Genomic DNA, 20,811 nt, shown 5'->3' on the forward strand with positions numbered 1-20,811 from the left:
ATATATCTATATTAAACATACTTGGGAGTACAGGCATATATATGCAAGTAGGTTATAAACAAAGGTCGTATATATCTATATTAAACATACTTAGGAGTACAGGTATATATATGTCAGTAGGTTATAAACAAAGGTCGTATATATCTATATTAAACATACTTGGGAGTACAGGTATATATATGTCAGTTGTTTTACATTCTTACTGTTGGTTGATATTACCGAACGATTTTCATCAGGTTTTATGGACTACTCTTAAATTTATATCTTGGAGTTCGGAATTTTGGTAAATACTTTTTGTTTAAACGCAAAACTGAAAATGTACTCAGCTCTTATGATTTAAATATTTGTTTAAGATATTTACCAAAGGCACCAGGCTTATAATTCAATATGCCAAACACGCGATTTGACTACATAAGACTCATCCTATTGTATTAGAAACTCAATACAAACAAAAGTAAATGTGGAGTAAACACTAATTAGACAATAACATAACAGACACATTGACATCTTTTAAAAATCAACCGACAAGTGACTTTACAATCTATCTTAAACTTTTAAATTGTCTTAATGATACAAATGATGCAAGTATTAAAGGATAAAATTATTTTGTCCGGCACAACATTCCCTTTAAACTTTTTCTTTAACACTCAGAATCTTTATTATTTTGTGTCATAGGATAGTTTTTGACGTAAGCCTGGAAAAACAATATGTAAAATTACATGTAATACGTTTAACTAATTCAATCATTCAATTTACATACAAAATTTTGACAAAGTAAAACAATGCATAAAAATTAAAAAGCAATTTCTAATCGAAATCATATTTTAAAAAGAAAACCACAGATCAACCTGAAAAACGATTGGTAAAAAGTACTCATGTTTAAACAGGGGGAAAAATAAACCAAATATGTAATTGAATATCATTCTGTACATCTAAATATTTTGCTCTCAATATTGTTTGATTAATATGATACCTTCTGTTTGCAGATCTACGTTAAATAAAGTCATAAACATTGATGTTTGTGCTAAAGCTACGATTGCATTTACTTCAGGCAGATTTGAAATAGTATGGTTTTTATTTTTGCTTTTCTATCTATGTCCCTGTGAATTTTTTACTCTACGGCGATACATATTTTGATGTGAGCCGGATCATACCTGCCAGAACAATCTAGCTTGGGTATTTTGTTTTGCATGTTTTCATCTGTATGAAAATAAAATATGTTTGTAATAAGAAATGTTCTTCACTCCTGTATTTTAATGACAGAAATAGTGAGAGATGTATTTTAATAACAATGTTCTAAAATAGTCTTCTAAATTGATTTTAGTTTGAGGATTCAACAAGATAAAATTTTTCTTTCATAGATACTAACTCTTGTTATACTCTAAATAAATTTAGCAAACTAAATAAGGAACAGTTACTTCTCTGCAAAAAAAAGCATATACATCATTTTGACAAAATCAAGCGTATTTACAAAGGTATCATTAACATTGCACATTAAATTTATTAGGAAATCCTTCAGGAAATCAGTAAATTATGATAGATTGACACAATTGATAAGCATATGTTCACAATTTTCTATAGATTATGCACACAATGGACAAGTGTCATTATCAGACATGTAACATTATAAAAGTTTAAAATCAGTAAACAAAATTCTATGAAGTATAAAAATATAGTATCAAACCAATACACTCAATTTAAAACAAGTACACTTTTCCTATATTGCCTAAAATTGTATGAAGTACTTGAAAATAAAGTTCCTTGAATTCTCCAGGCAAGATATGTAAATTTAAAAAAAAATATAACACTTTGAAAGTTCCAGTTCCGGATAATTTAAATCCAAGAAGGTTTTGATACAGGAGATGATCCAACAAAAAAGTGTTATTAATGGATTATAAAATGTTCCAGTACTTTGTAGATAGGGACTTGTTTATCTTCTATAGAAAAAATACCCAATCTGGAGTAATTTCAAAATTCTTTGCAACTTTATTGACATTTTAATTGATAAAATGTACACATGAAGAAGGCAAACTGACAGACATATGTTTAGAGAATTTGCATACATTATTAATTTAAACCCCTATATCTGGATACAAACTCAATGTTCATTTAACATATTCAAACATTGTATCCGTGGCTCATAAAGGGTATATACTGGTATATGGGTCATTTTCAAAAAATGTCGAATTTTGAAATTGAAAATTTTATTAAAAGTTACTTATTCAAACAACCCTCTATATAAGTAAATCAAAACAAACAGTACTTTAAGAACAACATATTAAAAGATGCAATCTTAATGATGTCATACAAGAATATCTTGAAACATTTTTTGATCGATGGTACAATATTTTGTCTATCCTGTTACCATTTTCAAAAGAAATTTTGGGTTATTAAGAAAAGGTTTAGATAAAATGTTAAACTTGTTTTACGTAGCCAATTAGATGGTTTTTAAGGAAATAAACTTTTATATATATTCATTCTGTAAAATAATAGATTATTTGCCAATTTTCCAGGTTGTACTGAAAAATGCCTCTAAAAATTGGTTTTCAAAGGTTGTTCAAATTACCACCAGTAATGCAAGTCTAGGATAGCAATTTATATTGTTGGTCATTTTTTCACCCTTTCAAACAAACCCAACGTCAAGTAAATCCCTCATAAGCTAGTTTACTTTTCTCGTTATTTCTTTGGCAACAGGAACGTACGTTTCTGATATATCACTATATAAAAGTCTATCCTGTTACCTTTTTGTATTTCTGTTACCGATATCAGTATTGCACCTGCAAATGCTAAATTGGGAAGATTAAGACGTTATACCCTTAAGATGAAATCAAACAACGAAATATTTCATTCTTTTTGCACCTATATGTTAAGATAAAAAATTTAACGAAGTTTTTGTCTACAATTGTCTATCCTGTTACTGTAATCATAGCAACCATAGTAACAGGATAGGCATAACAGGATAGACAAATTTCTTCGTTTTTGATTGCTGTTGTGAAATAACTGCTCTCTTTGGTGAAGTGATTATGGTTTTTTATTGTGGTCGTGTGGTCTAGCGGGACGGCTGCAGTGCAGGCGATTTGGTGTCACGATATCACAGTAGCATGGGTTCGAATCCCGGCGAGGGAAGAACCAAAAATTTGCAAAAGCAAATTTACAGATCTAACATTGTTGGGTTGATGTTTAGACGAGTTGTATATACATTATGTACACAGCCATGTATCACCATCATTGATGGCGATCTGATGGATACATCTGTTGTAGGGTTGTCACTGACTCAGACGTACTTATGAATATAATTATTTTCTGTGACTGTATCTTACATTAATTTGTAGGATCCTTTACTATAGATAATTTAGCTGATCTGTAACAATAACATCTTCATGCCTTATATATCATGTACTGTAGTACGCCGCTAGATTAAAACTGACGTGGAAAGGTAACACATGCCCACCGAAAGCTCTTTTATTAGAGAGCCCAGGTGGTCGTGTGGTCTAGCGGGACGGCTGCAGTGCAGGCGATTTGGTGTCACGATATCACTGTAGCATGGGTTCGAATCCCGGCGAGGGAAGTACCAAAAATTTGCGAAAGCAATTTACAGATCTAACATTGTTGGGTTGATGTTTAGACGAGTTGTATATACATTATGTACACAGCCATGTATCACCATCATTGATGGCGATCCGATGGATACATCTGTTGTAGGGTTGTCACTGACTCAGACGTACTTATGAATATAATTATTTTCTGTGACTGTATCTTACATTAATTTGTAGGATCCTTTACTATAGATAATTTAGCTGATCTGTAACAATAACATCTTCATGCCTCATATATCATGTACTGTAGTACGCCGCTAGATTAAAACTGACGTGGAAAGGTAACACATGCCCACCGAAAACTCTTTTATTAGAGAGCCCAGGTGGTCGTGTGGTCTAGCGGGACGGCTGCAGTGCAGGCGATTTGGTGTCACGATATCACAGTAGCATGGGTTCGAATCCCGGCGAGGGAAGAACCAAAAATTTGCGAAAGCAAATTTACAGATCTAACATTGTTGGGTTGATGTTTAGACGAGTTGTATATATATATATATATGTCTGAGTCAGTGACAACCCTACAACAGATGTATCCATCGGATCGCCATCAATGATGGTGATACATGGCTGTGTACATAATGTATATACAACTCGTCTAAACATCAACCCAACAATGTTAGATCTGTAAATTTGCTTTCGCAAATTTTTTGTTCTTCCCTCGCCGGGATTCGAACCCATGCTACTGTGATATCGTGACACCAAATCGCCTGCACTGCAGCCGTCCCGCTAGACCACACGACCACCTGGGCTCTCAAAAAAAGAGCTTTCGGTGGGCATGTGTTACCTTTCCACGTCAGTTTTAATCTAGCGGCGTACTACAGTACATGATATATAAGGCATGAAGATGTTATTGTTGGGTTGATGTTTAGACGAGTTGTATATATATATATATATAAGTCTGAAAATTACACCAAACAGTGTTAGAGTTAGATTTTATACTGAAAAATTTTTGTCCGTCCCTCAGCGGGATTCGAACTCACACCTTTGATACACTACAGCACCAATCGCTTAGCCTCCTGTTATTGCCTATCGCAGACCCAAAAATCTCAAAGACATACTTGTGACATCAAAAGTAAAGAAACAAGAAACTTCTAAATTTGGGTGTTACAAACAATGCGGTAGAAGCAATTGTAAGTGCTGTAAAGCCGCCAACACTGACCACTCTTTTAGCAGCACAGTAACAAAGCAGCGATACAACATCTATGTTACATCTAATTGCAAAACGGAAAATAGTATTTATATTCTTACTTGTGGAACTTGCAAGCTGCAGTATGTTGGTGAAACAGAAACTACATTCAACATCAGACTTAACAATCACCGGTCGTTCTATACAAAAGGAAGAAACTGTCCAATTACGAGACACCTCTTAAGAACAGGACATACTTTTGATAATATCACCTTTCAAATAATTGAGGTAAATCAAAATTGGGACTCCGAAAGGAGAAAACAGAGAGAAAGGTTATGGATGCATCAGCTACGTACTCTTGAACCTGATGGACTTAATGAGAGGGATGAAAAACAGTTCTACCTAAAACCAAAGGAATAAATCATGAATTTCATTCTATTTAACTAAAACAACTATTTGTTTAGATTTAAAAATCATTATGTACAATAAACGGCAAAAATATCTTGTATATACCCCATCAATCAATATTTTAAACTTTTACACAAAAACGTCAAGCTACAAAGATATTTTTTGTCATGCATCCGATTTCACCTAGATAGATGCACACGCCCGATGAAGCTAATTTGTTTAGCGAAATATTGCGTGAATAATATATAAAATATAACAACTAATTTTATAACACTCATAAGTGTGTTAAAGTTACATTCTTAGACACTTATATAATTTAATTTAGTAACTGCATCAGTTTATTTACAAACTGATCCACACCTAGATAGATTGAATGTTGATTGTTGCTATTTTTAGACACTATATATATATAATATATATATACAACTCGTCTAAACATCATCCCAACAATGTTAGAACTGTAAATTTGCTTTCGCAAATTTTTGGTTCTTCCCTCGCCGGGATTCGAACCCATGCTACTGTGATATCGTGACACCAAATCGCCTGCACTGCAGCCGTCCCGCTAGACCACACGACCACCTGGGCTCTCAAAAAAAGAGCTTTCGCTGGCCGTGTGTTACCTTTCCACGTCAGTTTTAATCTAGCGGCGTACTGCAGTACATGATATATAAGGCATGAAGATGTTATTGTGACAGATCAGCTAAATTATCTATAGTAAAGGATCCTACAAATGAATGTAAGATACAGTCACAGAAAATAATTATATTTATAAGTACGTCTGAGTCAGTGACAACCCTACAACAGATGTATCCATCGGATCGCCATCAATGATGGTGATACATGGCTGTGTACATAATGTATATACAACTCGTCTAAACATCAACCCAACAATGTTAGATCTGTAAATTTGCTTTCGCAAATTTTTGGTTCTTCCCTCGCCGGGATTCGAACCCATGCTACTGTGATATCGTGACACCAAATCGCCTGCACTGCAGCCGTCCCGCTAGACCACACGACTACCTGGGCTCTCAAAAAAAGAGCTTTCGCTGGCCGTGTGTTACCTTTCCACGTCAGTTTTAATCTAGCGGCGTACTGCAGTACATGATATATAAGGCATGAAGATGTTATTGTTACAGATCAGCTAAATTATCTATAGTAAAGGATCCTACAAATGAATGTAAGATACAGTCACAGAAAATAATTATATTTATAAGTACGTCTGAGTCGGTGACAACCCTACAACAGATGTATCCATCGGATCGCCATCAATGATGGTGATACATGGCTGTGTACATAATGTATATATGTAGGACTGTAGGACTCTAAAGTGAGATGGTACTATAAAGTACGATGGTCTACGCTAAAGTACGATGGTGTCTCACGCTAAAGTGCGATGGTTGATTTTTGTTAATGCACGATGGTTTAACATGAAATGGACCATGGGTTAGGGGATTAAAGTGGAGATTAAAAAAAGAATATTTTTTTTTGCAAAAGCTAGTATATACATATGATAAGGTATAACATATATGATAGGCTTGGTTATAATTTAGCGACTGGCTTAATAAGTGATTGTTTCTAAATTTGAAAGACAAACCACGTAATAATTTAGGTGTCACAAAATACTGTATGTCCTGTTAAATACATTTTTCAACAATTCGGGCGCTTTGATATTGTGATAATTTGTGTAGCTTGCCGTACACACAGTCTATTACTACTATAAACACCCCCCTTAACGTCGTCACAAAAGTTACAATTACCTCTTTTTTACCGACGTTAATTTTTAATAAAATTGACCTTGTTTTAATGGGACCCTAGATAGACTGCAACGTAAACAATGATTTTAAGTATCTGTTCGTTTCGAATAGAAGCAGGATACAGGAAACAGGAGACCTCTGTGTATACTATTTTGTATATATATATAGAAATGTTGTCAAAGAACTATGCTGCACAAGACACAAGTCCGTCTTCCAGCACCCGAAAATAAACACATTTGTTTTATCCGACTCAGCCCAGTTAGGTTTGAAATAAAGTCAAGCACATTCCGGTTTAAAAGTTGTTAATCAAATATTCATGATGTATCTTCCGGAAAGCACATTTACATATTTTTTGGTTTGTATACACGACTTTTAACGTCATAATCAAACTTTGTTTTTACATCTATACTTTCGCGGACCATCGGACTTTAGCGTATGTCAGCATCTCACTTTAGCGTAGTCCATCGCACTTCCGCGTGATCATCGTACTTCAACATCCCCATTGCAAGTTAGAGTCCTACATACATATCCGAATGTCCTATTCATATCGGCTTTAACATCCAAATCTATTGAAAATTTCATTCTTATACAATGCATTCTAAAAATAGCCACAAGGGTTTTAAAGTTAACTTTGCAGGTAACATCAGCTGATTAGAATATACGTATATTGTTTAAAATTTTATGGCGCCCTTTATTAGTCTATTTCTTTTCTTTTATTTTTATCCTTTTTTCATGGTTTTATCATGTTTATTTTCCTCTGAAAAGTCGCAGTACATCTAAAATTATCATTTGTTTTTTATTATACATAAATAGAATGCGGGCACTATAATTCCTAATATCTTTTTATTTACAAATTAGTTTCTTACAAATCATAATCTTTGGTAATTAAATGTGCAAAAGGTCACTTAAAAACTCAAAACATCGGAATAACGAAAAGTACATACTACAGTTTTTGAAAAAAAAAGTTTGGCCTTCTAAGATAAATTAATCTTTGACAAATTAATGTGCTAAAGATTATTTACAAAACTAAAATTTGATTATCATTTTATTTGTCTCAATGTTCGAAATACTTGAAAAGTACAATCTATCGTTAATTGAAGTACTGTATTTTATATTTCGAACATCATCGTCAGAACTATAGTCATTTTGACAAGTATTCGACCGAAGATTATTTACAAACCACAAACCGCTTGTTAATGATTATCAAAAAGCAAAATAAATAAAATAAAAAAAATGGGGAATATGAGCATGGGACACAGATGATACAATTGCTTGTATTTCATGTTAAAAGGGACATAACTCAAAAACCATAAAAGTGACGCTCTCAAATTTGTTATTGATCTGAGTTGTGTGGTAATAATCATTATGTATACGTTTCATAAAATTTGGTTCAGGCAAACTTAAGTTATGGAAACGAAAATGTTTACAAGTTTTCCATTTGTTAATTAGTATTACTATAGAACGGTAAAAGTGACGCCTCCAAAATTCAAACTTGATCTGTGTGTTGAGGTAATAAGCACTGTGTATAAGTTTCATAACTTTTAATTGAGACAAACTAAAGTTAGAGAACGGAACCAAACTTGGAACGTACGTACATACGTTCAAAAGTAAAACTGAATGCCACCTTCCACCACGGTAGGGCATAAAAAAATTCCATTAAATCGAGCAATCAAACAAAATATTATTATGACCATTTGAAGTCAAGAACTCAAACAAGAACTCAAACGTAATCTTTGTTATCTTATTGAACTGTTTAAACTATTTATTACATTTTTCTTACCACTTTTGATAAAATTTGAAGTGGCACAGTCACATCCGCTGTCTGTTGTTTGAATTATACGTCCTGTCGATGCAAATTTGAATATCAAAGAATTGTAAAAGTGGAACTTGTACAAAAACTAACTTTTTTGTGTGTATTTATTAATTTCTCGGTCTCGAAATGATCAATTGAATAGACAAAACAAAAGGATATTCATAGGTTCTAATGATGTGTTAAAATTTACCATCAAGTGAAATGATAGGTATTATCAAACATAACTGCTGAGGAATTACTCAAAATTACTATCTCATCACTATTTTTTGTTTTCTATTCGTATGTAAAAGTTAAGATAATTAATCACCAACTCCATTGATAAGCTTTAAGTTTAAAAGTAACTGAATAAACATGATTTATTTGTTTAACACAGCTTGATTGAGAAGAAACCCCGATACAGTTAGATAATACAATAAATTACACAATTATCAACAGAACTTTATATCAATATTCTTGTAATTGTTATAAAATACATCAAATAACATAATTACAAACCTAATCTCGATTTATATTCAATTTGTAGAACTTGACATGTGTCCTAACTTTTTGTGGCGTTGATACATTCGTGTAATGCACAATTCGTAATTTGCTTAAGAAGTTTTGTGTAATGTCGTAAATGAATGTTATATATTCGTTGTTATCATGACGAAATGTTCTCTTATAATATCTTCTATTTATTTCTCCTTCCTGAGTGTTCTTGAATTTATTTTTACTGTATTCTTGTCATGTAATGATGTTATTTTAGCGGTATATTTAAATTTTCATAGAGCGCGAGGTTTAGCTACAAAACAGTTTCAACCCAACAGTTTTTTCTTCTTAAAATGTCATGAACCAAGTCAGGAATGTGACAGTTATCATCTAATAGTTCGTTTCTATGTATGTCGCATTGTCCTTTTATGTTTTGCACTTCAGTGTTTTGATGTTTTGTTGTTTTCCTCTTATTGTTAATGTGTTTCTCTCCGTTGTATCTTGTAAATAAAGGCAACAGTAGTATACCAATGTTCAAAACTCATAAATCGATAGAAAAAACAAATCCGGGTCACAAACCAAAACCGAGGGAAATGCATTAAATATAAGAGAATGACAACACAACATTAAAATGTAACACACACAGAAACGAACTAAGCATTAGACAAAATCCGATGAGAATAACCAGTATAACATTAAAACTAAATACATGAATTTGGGATAGAAAGTACCGTGACACGTCTTATGATAATGTGAATTTATACTCAAATATAAGAGGAAACAAATGACACAAAAGAGACACAACATTAAAATGTAACACACATAGAAACAACTATAATATAACAATGACTTTATTCCTGACTTAGTACAGGACGTTTAAAAAAAAAACAGATGCTCCGCAGGGCGCAGCTTTATACGACCGTAGAGGTCGAACCCTGAACGGTTGGGACTAGTATTGACACAACATTCAAACTGGATACAGCTCTGAATTTGGATTGTGATTAAATAGTTCAGATAGCATAGGTTTCTGACACAGAATGAATGTGGTCTAATGAACTTAACATGTTTTATTTTGCTTTTGAGCAATTCAGTATGCTGTTGAATATTAATCCTTTGATATTTGAAGAAATTTTCTTTTTCATTTCTGAAATCTAAATAAGAAAAATTGAACCCCACCAACTTTTTTCACCTCCCCCTTTCCCTTATTCCAAAATTGATCTGAATTCAAATTTCTTATGGAGTTTTCAACAATAACTACTCATTTAAATACATCATAAAATATAAAATGTCATACAATCATGATTTAAATTAATTTAACTACTACTCTGGACAAAGAAAGATAATTTCAATGCAACATTTTATATTGGCAAATTTCCAATGAAGTTGATTAAACTAAAGTTTTTGGCAAATTTCCAATGAAATTTAATAATAATAAAGTTTTTGGCAAATTTCCAATATACATAATTTAAGAGCAGTTTAGGTGAGATATTAAAATGAGTTTCAAGTACCAACCTTACACTGCTTTTAAATTATGTTTTGTACTTAAGTAATTGTCCATTAACCTGGAAATCCTTTTCTCCCCTTTTTTGCACCTTATTCCTTAACGGTTTGAGCCATAACTCCCAAAGACAATTCTTACCATCCCTTTGTGGTATTCCAATATACAAAATCTAAATACATGGTTAGATTCATCATATCAAAGAACCCCAAGAATTCAATTTTTGATGAAATCAAATAAAGTTCAATTTTGGACCCATTAGACCTCAATGTGGACCAACTTGATAACCGGTCCTTAATATTAAAAATCTAAATGCATGGTTGGATTCAGCATATTGAAGAACCCCATATATTGAATTTTTGTTGAAATCAAACAAAGTTTAATTTTGGACCCCGATTTGGACCAACTTGAAAACTGGGCCCATAATAAAAAAAAACTAAGTACATGATTAGATTCAGCATATCAAAGAACCCCAAGAATTCAATTTTTGTTAAAATCAAACTAAGTTTAATTTTGGACTCTTTGGACCTTAATGTAGACCAATTGGAAAACGGGACCAAAAATTAAGAATCTTAATACACGGTTAGATTCGGCATATCGAAGAACCCCAACTATTCAATTTTTTCGTTGGGACCAAAACTCCCGAAATCAATCCCAACCTTCCTTTTATGGTCATAAACCTTGTGTTTAAATTTCATAGATTTCTATTTACTTATACTAATGTTATGGTGCGAAAACCAAGAAAAATGCTTATTTGGACCCTTTTTGGCCCCTAATTCCTAAACTGTTGGGACCTCAACGCCCGAAATCAATCCCAACCTTCCTTTGATGGTCATAGACCTTATGTTACAATTTCATAGATTTCTATTAATTTATACTAAAGTTACAGTGCGAAAACCAAAAGTATTCGGATGACAACGACGACGACGCAGACGACGACGCCAACGTGATACCAATATACGACCAAAAGATTTTCAATTTTTGCGGTCGTATAAAAACGGATGTGTTTTCTCTAAATCAATAAATGACTTTTGAACCGCTGTATACTACTGTTGCCTTTATTTGACACTAAAGTTTAAAGGCTTTGTGATTGCCTATACAGGATGACACAAGAATTGTCAACTTAATGACAACCCAAATTTTCTCCACAGGGTAATTTCCATCAGTCGCAATCGTGTCTATTTGAATAATCGTTAATCATATTATCTCATATTTTAGATTTCTGATACTTTTTTTGTTTCTTTTCTTATTCTAGTCTGGTTGAACTTTGTTCAGTTAAAGTTTTAGGAAATAAACTCATCATAGATACCAAAAATAAAATATATTGCTCTCATCAAAAAAGTAAAACAAAAACCATGTACAAAATTTGAGATCATTGAGGATTGCCCAAAATTCCAAAAATAGTTAAAACAACTCCACAAAGAAGACACTTTGTTGGATTAGATAGAAATATAATTATATTTGATATTTTATTTTACTAGCCTGTAACGTATAATGCATGGAATTAAATGGGATATCTTTTAGAAAGAAATTTCCAAAATGTTTAAGCAAACTAAATAAAATACCGTCCTAGACATATGACTGATTACAATATTAGTTGAAGCAATAAAGAGAATATACGTTTCCTGCTGAATAATTTGAATCTTTACTAGTTTTCCTTTCAGAATACATCAGAATTTGTTTTTTATCATGTTTTTTAATAGTGCATTTTTATGTTTTTGTCGTATCTACGATTTTTTATTCAGTTTTTTTTCTGTATGATTCAGAAACCGTCACGGTACTTCCTTGATTAGATTAATTAAAATTGTATCTCTTGTTGTATTCCATTTTATATTCGTAATATTAATCAAAGTGTCAGGATTAAAATTTAATACGCCAGACGTGCGTTTCGTCTACATAAGACTCATCGGTGATGCTAAAGATATTGTTAAATGAAATATTATTACCCAACAATACTGAGTGCTCACTAATTCGACTAGAAAGAGTACAAGCATAAATAAACTCATCATAGATACCAGGACTAAATTTAGTATATACGCCAGACGCGCGTTTCGTCTACAAAAGACTCATCAGTGACGCTCGAATCCAAAAAAAGTTAAAAAGGCAAATAAAATACGAAGTTGAAGAGCATTGAGAACCAACAATCCATTGAGGAACTACAGGCTTGATCCAAATCTCTTGGTTGGAACATTTAGATGAGGGTGTTGCTAAAACCTTACGAAAGTCTTAGGTGGCAGTGATTCAAAGCTAGGTTTCATTCTTATTTCCCCGTCACGTTTTGTTAATTTGCCTACAGATATAGGTCTCATATTATTCACATATGAGATATACAAAATATTCTATGTAGTATTTGAAATTTATTGTTATGGAGTTTTGCCGTTAAATGCATTGTGTTGGGATTAAATGTTACATTGATTCATCCTCACTTGAGACAAGTAAGCAAGTAGTATTTTGACAACATAGAACCTTTTTCAAACAACAACTTTACCAAGGAACATGTTTTTCAATTTTGCTAGCAATTTTTGTCTGCAGCATTTCTGTAGCAACGCACAAAACATAACGATCCATTGTACCGTCATCGTTGGCGGCATCAACATTTAGCTTCTGAGTGTTAATGGCATTTTTTATAGGTTACTTTTAACTTTGTTACATAGTAATCGAAGATAATCTACAAAATCTAGAAAAAGCATCTTGAGAAACGGTATAAGTTTGTATTTTACTGAAAAATGGACTCAAGTTTTAGTCAATATTGCTTTTTTCAACTAAAAGTAGCTACCATAGGCAAGACACAGGGTTCTATGACAACATTAAATCTTATACACTACGTACACAGTTGAATATGATTGCTGTATCCCTTATCAGCATATACCATGAATATCATACTTATTGAATATTAATTGAAACAAGAAATTAAAGTCTCAAAAAAAGTTTGCCTGAAAATCTGATGGAACTGTAAACAAAACATCAATAGTCAAACATACATTCTGGGTATAAGAAAGAGTCATCAGCTAAAATGAAATTCTTGAAACAAATGTAATTGTTTGTCGAATGTTTTATTCTAGAAATTAAAAAACCAAAAACAAGCAAGAATATCAAAACAATGAAACAAATATGAGATGACAAATTATCAGGAACAATAATTATGTATGCCATGCCGTCTTCTAATAATTTTTGGTTGCTTATGTCACTTGGTTGTTGTTTCTAACTCCTCTATATCTTATACATCCTTTAAATAAAGGCAACAGTAGTATATTGCTGTTCAAAAGTCATAACTCGATTGATAGAAAACAAATTCGGTTTACAAACTCAAGCTGAGGGAAACGCATCAACTTAAGAGGAAAAACATCGAAATTTAAAAAAAACACTGAAGTGCAACAAAAAACAAACGACAATGCAACACACACAGAAAAGAACTATAAGATAATAACAGCAATTTTCCTGACTTAGTACATAACAGTGATTGAATATTTGAACACTCTTAACATTCCAGTAGCTGGACAACCCACAATTACAGGATAAGGTTTAAAAGAATCAAACTTAATAGATAATTCATTCCACATATGACAATTTAAATCAATGTACAATGTACCAAGTTACAAATAGATACAATAAGACATATAAGAGAAGTTGCAAATAAAAGTTCATGCACTAAAATTAGTGGTATCACAATCCTAACTGGCCCATAAATTTTAATTCTGGTAGCAGATTGGGTTACTAAATACAAAGTTTGATAGCAGTCCACATACTGAAAAGCATTTCAGATATATTTCTAAAGGGTGGACATTCAAATGTCTAGTTTTACATTGTTGAATTAATGGAGAAAAACAACAAGATTGCACACGCTGTAATGTCTCGCCTTCTATACTAATCATTGATATTATGTTGATAGTCCTAAGTATAAAGCTAAGCTTTATTACAACTGTCACATAAACTTAACATTAACCATGATAACTAAACAAAGACCAATGAACCTTGAAAAAGAGTTCCAGGTCAGATGAACCATGCCAGGCAGACATGTACAGCTAACAATGCTTCTTTACAACATATATAGTTGACACATTACTTATAGTTTAAGAAAAATAGACCAAAACACAAAAACTTAACACTTTGCAATGAACCGTGAAAATGAGGTCACGGTTAAATAAAACCTGCGCGACTGACATAAAGATCATAAAATATTTCCATACACCAAATATAGTTGACCTATGGCCTATAGCATTAGATAAAAAGACCAAAACTCAAAAAATTAACTTTGACCACTGAACCATGAAAATGAGGTCAAGGACACATGACATCTGCCCGCTAGACATGTACACTTTACAATCATTCCATACAACAAATATAGTAGACCTATTGCATACAGTATGAGAAAAACAGACCAAAACACAAAAATTTAACTATAACCACTGAACCATGAAAATGAGGTCAAGGTCAGATGACACCTGCCAGTTGGACATGTACACCTTACAGTCCTTCCATACACCGAATATACTAGCCCTATTGCTTATACTATCTGAGATATGGACTTGACCACCAAAACTTAACCTTGTTCACTGATCCATGAAATGAGGTTGAGGTCAAGTGAAAACTGTCCGACAGACACAAGGACCTTGCAAGGTACGCACATATCAAATATAGTTATCCTATTACTTATAATAAGAGAGAATTCAACATTACAAAAAAATTGAACTTTTTTTTTCAAGTGGGCAAAGAACCATGAATATGAGGTCAAGGACATTGGACATGTGACTAACGGAAACTTTGTAACATGAAGCATCTATATACAAAGTATGAAGCATCCAGGTATTCCACCTTCTAAAATATAAAGCTTTTAAGAAGTGAGCTAACGCCGCCGTCGTAGCCCCCGTCGGATCACTATCCCTATGTCGAGCTTTCTGCAACAAAAGTTGAAGGCTCGACAAAAACTGGTTTGAGCAACAACAAAATCTACAATTATATGGAATCCAATGAGGTTAAAAACTTTAACCAGTCACATCTTCCATATAACTATACTAGTAAATCAAATACATAGAAAAAGCATGAGTATTTTATTTAATAGAACATTGTGTATAAAGATTGCATTATTAATTTAAATGTAAACAAAACAATTGCTGGATTTCTGGAAATAAAATATAACAGAACTGAATGTGTATACTTGAACTATGATTAAAATTAGTACACATTCACATTCAATAATTAATGAAGTACATTTCACAGTGAAAAACTGCATGTATTTCAATTCAAATTCTAACATAATAGTGAGTTCTAACATATCAGTCAGATGAATGACCATAGTTTATTTTCATCACTTGAAATAAGCCTGTTGTAATAATTTTTACAGTGGAATGTTAATTATACTTTAATAAAAAAAAAGATTTACTATTATTCACAAAAAAAATCTTCAACAAAATTAAATCAATATTGGATCTCTAAAAAGAACATCAAATTTTATTTAAAGTTTTTCATGACTAAAATTAACTGATATGCATGAAAAACTGTCATTATAAGGAATGATGATGTTCATGAAATACAAAGAAATGCATTGTGAGAAACAAAACCCAATGATTTGATTTTTACATTGAATGTTATATTTCTGATACTTCTAATAAGTGTAATCATTTATCAACATTTAACTGCAAAAAAGAGATCAACACTATATCATGTTATACCCTTAACTTAACTGAACCCCTTTTTCCAATATTTTCAAATCACCCTTTTATATAGTTAACCCTTGTCCCCTTATTTACCCCTTCTTTCAGATTAACATTGTTCTTACACAGCTGTTGACATAATATCTGTGTCAAAAGCAATAAAGCTTCACATTTTTCATATTTTTCATTTATATAGCTTTTTGAGTAAGTAATGTCCCTTTATCACAGGGATAACCACAGTTAGAGTAGAATATTTTGATTCATATAACAAATATACAATATTTTTATGTACACTATATACAATAATATCACATTCTGTTGAGCAACTTTCAAATCAGAAGAAGTAATCTTGAACTCTATACTTCTTTGGTTATAATCTTCAACTCTATACTTCTTTGGAAGTAACCTAAATCATTAACTTTTCTACGAAAATTCATCACAAATAACTTAAATACATCATTCAATTCATTTAATCAGTTTATAAACTTTAAGATACTTGTCTACTTAATATTTACAAGCTGAACCTAGATTTATGAATATCATTGAAAATTGCTTATTGTAGCTATGTCAACTTTATTTCAGAATACAGAAATGTAGTACAATGTTATTATCAGATAACATTGTTTGTTCACATAATGACATTTTAAATAGGATGTTAATAAAATATTAATTTTTATTTAATTGAAATTAATGAATTTTAATCCTGTTAAAACAAACTGTCCATCTGATAAAGAATCTAATTTTCATTTACTACATTAAAACCAAAAGTGACACTTATGAAAATGCCAAATTGTTGAATTGATGAACTGGCTTAGGACTTATTTGGCTGGTACGGTTTGTGTTGTTCCACTTTTGGGGCTCTACTATTATATGCTTCATTCAAAAGTAGGCATTCATGATCCTGTGTTATAAGAACAATCAGTACCATTTCTTTTAATAAATGCTATGAACAAAAGGAAAATAGTCTGAAAATGTTTTTTTTTTGTTTTGTAGAGAGAGAGAGTTGAATGTCAAAACGTAATCAGAAATTGCTTTTGAGATACAGTGCGACATGTGAAAAATACACCCCCTGTTTTAGTTATAAAGTCCCGTAACTCTACAAGTTTAAAATCTATTTTCACCAAAAAGTATACAGATCGTTTGACCATCATAAGAAACAAATATGTTAAGTTTCATGAAATTTGGATGAGCGGTTCTTAAGTTACAGTTCGACATGTGGACGCAGGACAGACGGACAGACAGACGCCGGACAATTTTATACCATAATACATCCCGTCAAAATTTTGACGGGCGTATTAAAACTGTTTGAAAAACCTTTATAAAAATATCAACATGTGAAAAATACACCCCCTGTTTTAGTTATAAAGTCCCGTAACTCTACAAGTTTAAAATCTATTTTCACCAAAAAGTATACAGATCGTTTGACCATCATAAGAAACAAATATGTTAAGTTTCATGAAATTTGGATGAGCGGTTCTTAAGTTACAGTTCGACATGTGGACGCAGGACAGACGGACAGACAGATCACTTGGATTAGACATCGAAATATCTTATCAAGAAATAGAAACCTTGTTTTTAAACAATAACACAAGTGCAAAGTTTAATGATACAAAGATGGACTTATTTATACTTCAAAAGATTGAATGAAATCATCTGGTGACATTTTTATAATAATAGTTTTTTTTTGTCAAGGAGGGAAGTGCCTTTATATATACACAGAATTTTATACAATGAAAATTGATTTAATTTCCAGATTTGTATCAAAGTACATCTCAATTATTTTTAATTTTATTTCACCAAGATTTCCTGAACATGTTTATCAACATTTCAACTGTCACTTGTCTGCATCATTTTTATCATCAGAGTTTATCATCTATAATTTATAAATAATTTAAGCCACAAAGAGATTACATCAATAGCAGACAACGAAACTTCTTTTATTGAATTTGATTGTTGAAATTGTAAAATGAAACATTTCTGTCTAATAGTTTTGTTTAAATTGATGAAAATCTATACATTAAGTTTTGTTGGCCTACATGGACTTTCAAATTGACTGATGTTTCATCGACAACTGTCGCCTTTTTCAAAGTATAAATTAACCAAAGCAATTATAAAATGCAACATTTAAAAAATTCCTAATTGCACAATGATATATGAGGTATTTGGAATATTTAAGCTTAAAGCAATTTGTTTCCAACACTTTATATCTTGACAACATGCTGCAATCACTTTTTGTTAAATAATTTAGTAAGCTTAGATCATTTTTATCTTATCAAATATTTATACCCAGAGTTTTGTTTGAAGACTTAAAGTACAGTAGTCTTGTTATTCAATATGAATGTCATTATAGTTTATACTCTTGAAAGAAGAAACAGTTAAATATTTATGATCATTTCCTTTGAAAAATTAGAAATTACAACATATGCAATTTATTGGCAGCATTTTTTTAAAAACAATTTCATCTCTCCAAGTCTTTCAACAATTCAAATTATTCTGCTCAGTGTTTGATTATCTTCACCAATGTCATCTCCTCCATCTTGAATCAATTAGAAGCTTCTACTCCATGTCCATCTGATAACTAGAACAACTTAGCATGCTTAGCACCATCAATTATGATTGGATATTATTTTGTGATGTCACTTCCTTTTACTCATGGTAGATCTGAGTACCAGAGCGCCATCTATCCAGAAATTAGGTCTATCTACCATTGCCTGCCATAGTGAAATCTCCTCTCCCCTTGCATCCATCCAATCTACAAGCTTACTATAACTTTTTCCTGAAATTTAATCATATTCAATCATTACAAACTCATACAAACTACCAGATATTGCATAACATAATTAAACAAGTGAGTTAGTTCAATTGTATACAACAAATTTGAGAATAATCTCACTCTACAAATCTTTATTTAAAAAAAAATGAGAAACCTCATAACCATCAATTTATTTTTCTACCCATTCAATATATATCCAACAACATTTTGTTCAATCACTAAATAAATACCAATTAACAGTAAAGAGAAATCGTAGTTATACCTGTTTCCAGATTAAGCCTAACTCCTCCTAAAAAGTCATTACTTGACAGCTTGTCATGATCCCATATTGTCAGCTCCAACGACTTCTCCCTCAGATTGTCAGCAGTGACATCTTCAAACACCATGGTACAATTACATGCAGGGTTGCATTCTTTTTTTATCACTTGTGTTTTCTGTTTTTCTTTGTCTGGCTGTAATTGCCTGTAATAAATATAAAATCAAAGTTTACAGCAATTAAGTACATTGTAGTGGTCACAGAACTTAGAAATAAATATGTCCATAATATATGACACCATACAGTTATCCATGGTAAAAATGGAAGTCATATCAAGCTCCAAATGCAAGTCTATTTTGTGTTAATGGCATAACTTTGATAGTATTTGTTCAATTCATTAAATTTGCTAGACCTTTTAAGACAATTAAGAGCTTGATTTTGAATATACATCTACCACTATCATAAATTTTATAAGTATTCAAAGAGTGTACCTCAAATACAATCAGAAACAACAAATTGCACCTCACTTTTCTACATTCTTGTTATCGTTTAACAAAGTTGACTGTGACAGTTTACCTAACAATTTACAACACTGACAGGCATGCTTGTATATTACTGGTAATATAATGCTGTAAATTAGCATATAAAAACAACCATAGCAATACTACTAACCCTTTACAGAAAGGATCTGAGTAGCCATTAGATCTGACAGCAGTCAAGTTCCTAGCCTCCTTGATAAGCACATAGAGCTGGCCTTTGTCTCCAGGCAGTTTAGGTTTCCTGGCCTTCTTCCGCGAGGGAGAGGGGGGAGTCTGAATCTCTGTTGACCTTTTCTGCTGGAACATACTTCAGACAGAGAATTATGTCCCCTTTATAAGTTAGAAGAGAGGTTGGCTGTTCAAACTGTAAAAGATAAAGTTCCTGTTAATGGATCTTAAGTGCCAGCAAATCTTCATTTCTTAAAATAAAAATGATTAATTCTAATCCACTCCATGTTCTTGTATACAATGTAAGTTTAGAGCTATTTTCCTAATGCTTGTAGTTTAAAGGTTTGGTTGGTTTGCTTGCTTTGTTTGTATAAATGTTTGCTCAGCCAATGCAATTAAGATTGCCATTGCAATCGATAGATAGGTAAGGTTTTAACTTGTATACATTGCTTAACATCAAATACAAGCTGAAGCCCTGCCTATCTATAAATTAAAGGTGTTAATCTTAATTACAATGCTTTAGTAAACATATCCATGATAAAATAAATAGTTTTTGGGGATTTTGAAAGTGACTTATAGACCCAATGGGTCAGGTGTATTTAATGTATATGTATTATATTTATGCTTTATTAAACTGTTATTACACATGTCACTATAATAAAAATTTACTTACTTACTAAACATTGCATTAGTACAAGCACTAGGAAAATAGCTTTGATTAATGCGGCATGTAAAAACTATAAACACTTGTACATAATATCAAT

At 31.9% G+C, this 20,811-nt stretch overlaps 1 protein-coding gene across 1 annotated transcript; it reads right to left on the reverse strand.

Annotated features, from left to right (window-relative positions):
* Window positions 1–18,123: 18,123 nt before the first annotated feature.
* On the reverse strand, window positions 18,124–20,604 carry LOC143048779 (synaptotagmin-like protein 4). The gene is made up of 3 exons (XM_076222653.1): window positions 20,013–20,604; window positions 19,347–19,546; window positions 18,124–19,087 (listed from the first exon to the last, which is right to left on the reverse strand). Exons 1-3 carry the CDS (start codon window positions 20,183–20,185, stop codon window positions 18,948–18,950), a joined length of 513 nt encoding a protein of 170 aa, XP_076078768.1. The 5' UTR covers window positions 20,186–20,604; the 3' UTR covers window positions 18,124–18,947.
* Between the last annotated feature and the right edge of the window lie 207 nt (window positions 20,605–20,811).

This window comes from Mytilus galloprovincialis, chromosome 10, assembly GCF_965363235.1.
Source record: "Mytilus galloprovincialis chromosome 10, xbMytGall1.hap1.1, whole genome shotgun sequence".
NCBI lineage: Eukaryota > Metazoa > Mollusca > Bivalvia > Mytilida > Mytilidae > Mytilus > Mytilus galloprovincialis.

What these genes read in the sequence shown, in the direction of transcription:
- LOC143048779 (XM_076222653.1), bottom strand. Translation starts at nt 20,185, where the DNA reads ATGTTCCAGCAGAAAAGGTCAACAGAGATTCAGACTCCCCCCTCTCCC. An exon ending in TCAGATCCTTTCTGTAAAGG is followed by an intron (nt 19,547 to 20,012) that starts GTTAGTAGTATT and finishes TATTTATTACAG; the next exon opens with GCAATTACAGCCAGACAAAG. An exon ending in TAGGCTTAATCTGGAAACAG is followed by an intron (nt 19,088 to 19,346) that starts GTATAACTACGA and finishes ATTAAATTTCAG; the next exon opens with GAAAAAGTTATAGTAAGCTT.